The sequence below is a fragment of the Theropithecus gelada genome, chromosome 8, assembly GCF_003255815.1.
Source record: "Theropithecus gelada isolate Dixy chromosome 8, Tgel_1.0, whole genome shotgun sequence".
NCBI lineage: Eukaryota > Metazoa > Chordata > Mammalia > Primates > Cercopithecidae > Theropithecus > Theropithecus gelada.
In genome coordinates this window covers 66,843,464-66,848,489 of record NC_037676.1, presented here as the reverse complement: position 1 = coordinate 66,848,489, position 5,026 = coordinate 66,843,464, and the positions used below count along the sequence as shown (strand labels likewise).

The 5,026-nt window shown below is 49.4% G+C and overlaps 1 protein-coding gene across 1 annotated transcript; it reads right to left on the bottom strand.

The window, feature by feature from the left end:
• Positions 1 to 1,328: 1,328 nt before the first annotated feature.
• Positions 1,329 to 4,756, bottom strand: BHLHE22 (basic helix-loop-helix family member e22). The gene has a single exon (XM_025394537.1). It carries the CDS (start codon positions 4,192 to 4,194, stop codon positions 3,046 to 3,048), a length of 1,149 nt encoding a protein of 382 aa, XP_025250322.1. The 5' UTR covers positions 4,195 to 4,756; the 3' UTR covers positions 1,329 to 3,045.
• Positions 4,757 to 5,026: the final 270 nt, after the last annotated feature.

Here is a 5,026-nt window from a genome sequence, read left to right as displayed (position 1 = left end):
CAATGTTAATATGCAAAAGGAAAAAAAAAATCTGACTGGTGGTGGCTGTGGTTAATTCCTAATCAGAATGATGGACAGCAGGGCCAGAACAATACAAACTAATGGCTGTGTTGCTGATCACTTTACCCCTTGATTAAAGACACCCAATTATGGCGCAGAACAGTGTCGTAATTATGTTTCTTAATCACATCCAGGAGGTTTAATTGCCTTAACGATGTGTTTCATTAAATGAATTTAGGTATTATAGTCGACAGTTTTCATACACAGTTGTTTTCAAATTAACATAATATTAGACATCGTCATGGAAATTGTTTTAATAATCATAATTAGACGCACCCAGGCTTTGTCTGGTAAATGCTGAGAGACGGGTCGGCTCCTGCCTGGGGGCTGCCCTGGTCTCCTCCCTCCTTCTGCCCTCACTCCCAGTCTGGGAGGGCTTCAGCTTCAAGGCCCTTTGCTGTTATGTTTTCTGAAAAGTTACAAGTTCTGATTAATCTTTTTTGATGGCAAGTGGAGCAGAAAATATCCTTCCTCACCCCCCACTAAGTTTGATGGCATTTAGGGATATCTTTATGAGCAGAGGCTGTATAGACAAAAATGCATTTAACATACTGGGTACAGAGGCAACATCTAACTTCTGCACCACCACCACCACCACCACCACCACTACTACTATCTCTGCAACCTGCGCCACAGTGGAAAATCACACCTTCTATATTTGAGGGCAATACAAAGGTCAAAATACAAGTCTCGACAGTCATTCTTTAACAGAATCAATGCCCAAATCAATCCAAACTTGGAACCTAAAAGTCTCATTATCAAGCGACACTAGTAAGTTCTGATCATCTCTATGGGGATTGTTTATGCTTATACGATTCAACCTAATTAATTCTTTTTATCACAAAAAAGCAGAAAGCCACAATGAAATCAGCGCTCAGAGAATACAAGTGCATTTTTTCCTTGGCCTTCAGGCATTTGGAGGTAGAAATTTTGATGACAAACTTTTTAAAGAAACTTTACCCTCTTTGATGGGCCCTGGCATGGTTAACAATGCCATACAAGTGGAAAAAGATTTCCAGGGAGAATATGGCCTTCAAAGTTCATGCCAGTAGCCAGAAACTTGGAATCTCTTCTGGGTTTCACCACTGACCCCATTCCTCTCTCCTCCTTATAACAAGTAAATAAGTAAATTAGGGCTACTTCTAATTGTGCCTCCCTGCAAAAACTTTAGTTCCACCTTCTCTGAAACTCCTTTCTTTTTTGTTACCTTTCAAGCAAAGAGTAACACAGAAGAGAGGTGATTGCTTCTTCCACAAAGCACAGCATAATAAAATGTTTGATCAAAATATTTTAATAAAGATTCTTTCTGACATAGATACACATACAAATGGTCGTACATGGCTGTCATAGTCTGATTGACCTATTTAATATATATATATATCATTCTTTACACATCCAAAACCCGCCAACAGATCCATCACAGCTCCCAACTCACCATCCAACCTGACAAACTGAATTTGTATTATCTGCAAGGAGTGGAAAATAGCAGGACTCCATTTTTAAAAAAGATTTTCTTGATTTTCATAGGACGGAAAGGCAGTCAAACAGCCATGCAAAACTAAAACTGAAAGCTCACTTTGGGTAAATAGCTTCTTGTTCTTCCTTAGTTTTATTTCTTTTTAAATTTTATTTTTTTAGAAAAATAACAAAGGATTTCACACCATAGGCAAATCAAACCAGTCTTTTAACTTAAATAATTCTCCACAGTTAAAATAACTTATATATGTACATATATATTAAAAGCAATTAAATTAGACCTTTTAAAAATGCACAGCACAGCCTGGAAAAATATTTGCTTAGCATGTTCTTACGTATAGGATCTATTGCTGTGATGTTTTTCCCTTTTGGAATGTAAAGGAGTCCCCTTTCAAAAAAGAGATCAATTCATTCATCAATTAAGAATACACCTTTCCTGTAATTTTTGGACTGAAGCAATTTATTAAAGCTCAATTTAAATACAGGGATGATGCAACTGAAAATATCCAGGTGACCTTGCATAAACCTAAGCAGCTCAAATACATCAATATTTCTCTTCATACTTGTTGGCAAATAAACCTTTAAACACTTGGCACACAGTATAAGTAATCTATAAAACAATCTTAGAGGCATTAAAAAAAATCTGCACATAAGACCCATGACCTTAACACATGATAAATACTGTTGATGTGGAAGGGTCATTGAAGAATAACAAATAAATACCATGAATTGTTAATACATCATTGCAGAGTAGAAAGTAACAAGGTGCACATAAATATTTTTAAATGCAATTCTTTCAGCCACAGTCAGTTTTTTTTAATATCACTCTCGCCAAAACTTTGAGCATTTTCACAGGATTAAAGTTCAGAGACAATAAAAAATACAAGTCTTCCATAGCAACATGTCTCTCTCTCGCTCTCGCGCTCTCTCTCTCTCTTTCTGGGTTTTATTTCCCCCTCACTTAAGTCAACATTTCAAGTTTTTCTCCTGGCTCAGAATCAAAATTTATTTTCAAGTGCCCTTTCTGATTTGTCTGAATGAATATTCCATCTCTCATGCTACCCAACCCCTAACTCCTCCTCTCCCCCTCAGCACTAGCCAAATTCACAATTATTAGTAGGATTAGTATTTTGCCATTCAAACACTCTCCAGGCTTAATAACCAAGCACTACTTCTCAACTTATTTTTCACCTTTAAGGAAGATTCCACTTCCTCGCGATCTAGGCTGCCACCAAAGTTGCCACTTTTCTGAGAAAAAAAAAAGACATCCATACTCCATCCCAACTCCACCTCCCTCCTCCCTCCCTCCCCACCCCAAAGACCGAGATTCTGGGGATGTCAAGGCTAAAAGTCCCGTTTGTCTCTGATACTTCTCCTCAGTTCTTGCCTCTGCTTTGTTTGCTCTGCAAGTGTTTCACAACTACGAGAGGACCAAAATAAAGGGGGTGGGGAGCAGCTTTTCGCTTTCCTCTAGATTTTGGGTCGGTCTTGTGTTTTTCGGGGGTGTGTTTAAGGCTTCTCCGTGCACTGTTTGCAGAGGCTGGAGGAGACGCTGTTGAACAGGGCGCACTTCTCCGGGCAGGAGGCAGCCGGGGGCAGCCCGGCGCTGAACGGGTAGCCGGCCGCCTGCTCGTAGGCGCCAAGCGCCGGGTGCAGGGCAGCAGCTGCTGCCGCTGCAGCAGCCGAGCTGGGCAGGGAGGCAGCCGAGATGGCTTGGCCCTGGTTGAGGTAGGCGACTAGGCGCCGCATCTCCTCCAGGGCCTGCGCCTGCATGAGGATGTAGTTCTTGGCGAGCAGCAGTGTGGCGATCTTGGAGAGCTTTCGCACCGAGGGGCTGTGCGCGTAGGGGATCACCGCGCGCAGCTCGTCCAGCGCGTCGTTCAGGTCGTGCATCCGCCGGCGCTCTCGGGCGTTGATGTTAAGCCGCAGCGCCTTTTGCTCTTTGGATTTCTTGCTGCTGCTGCTGCTGCTGCTGCTGCTGCTGCTGCCGCCGCCGCCACCGCCGGCGCCACCACCGCCACCGCTACCGCTGCTGCTACCCCCGCCGCCGCCGCCGCCGCCCAGGCCCCCCGGGGGGACGCTGGCGCCGCCGTGGAGGTGGGCATTGGAGCAGCCCTCGGCTGCCTTCGCGCCACCACCTCCCGCTCCTGGGGAGGCCCGCGGGTCGGCTACTCCGGCCCGCAGCACCAGCTCGCAGCGACCGTCGCTGTCGTCGTCGGGGCTCTGCTCGCCGCCGCTGCTCTCGGCCACCGAGCCCCGGCTCACGCTTTCGCCGTATTTGAGGCAAAGGGCGGCCCCGGCCGGCAGGCTGCTCAGGCTAGGGTCGCTCCCAACGCCGGCTGTACCTACTAGCAGCCCGGGGACACCCACCCCGCCGCCGCCGCCACTTCCCGCGCCGCCGCCGCCGCCGCCTCCTCCAGGCGGCGGCAACAGCAGCCCTGCCCCCTCGGGGTCAGCCGGCTCGAAGCAGCCCAGGGGCGACGAGGAGGAGGACGCCGGGCGTTCCCGAGGCGGCGGCGCCAGGGACAGGTCCATGCCTGGGGGCGTGGAGCGGAAAGCCGCTTCCAAGCGCTTGGCTGTGGAGGCGCTCAGGCTCTTGTGCAGGAAGAGGTCGTCCTCGCCGGCGGCCGCTGCACCGAGGTGCATCCCGCGCTCCATGGTCCCGCGCCGGCGCGCAGCCCGGGCCGCCGCGCCCGCCGCCGCCGCCGCCGCCGCCGCCGCCTCGGCTCCGGAGTCAGGCGGCCCCACAGACGCGCACGAGCCGGGCTCCGGAGCTGGTGCGCGCGTCGGTCCTGGTGCTGCCGGCAGCCCTCTCCCCTTCTTTCTTTTTCTTTTTCGCCTTCCCCCGCGCTCGCCGCCTCCTCTTCTTCTTCTTCTTCGTCTCCAGCCGATGGTGCTGGCTGCTGGGGCTCACCATGGGCCGCGGCCCCGCATGGTGGGAGGGTGGGCGCGGAGGGAGTGGAGCCGCCGCCGCAGCCGCCGCCGCTCTGAGCCCAGCCCCGCGCCTCCTCTCCGCACCGTTTATCTTGCTTGGATTCACCTTCAAGAGATTTCCGGACCCATCAACCAGCCGCCGCCACAGACGGGGGAGTCTTTTACATCATTATCTCTGAGTAGGTTATTATGAAGAAGACTCGCCTGTTGGGACAGCGCTTTCTACCCAATCAGGTTAACGTTTTAATTAATAGGATTAAAACGGTAACAAACAATCGCAGGCGCTATCTGGCCGCGAGTCTGAATAGTTTCATTTCCCAGGTCTGAAGACAGGCAGCAGCTAGAGCTTTATAAAAGGCGCCTGCTCCATTATTCTGCCTGCCATCTGTATACACAGCTTAGCGCATATGTTTGCAAGGCGCTGGGTCCTGTTAGTAACCCAACAACTGCCTTTAGCTTGACATGTGTGGCGACTTTCACTCATCAATGAGCACACTAAAAGCCCTACTTAGAGCCGAGGATGTTCTTTGCTCCTTCAGCAAATTGTAGATCGGCG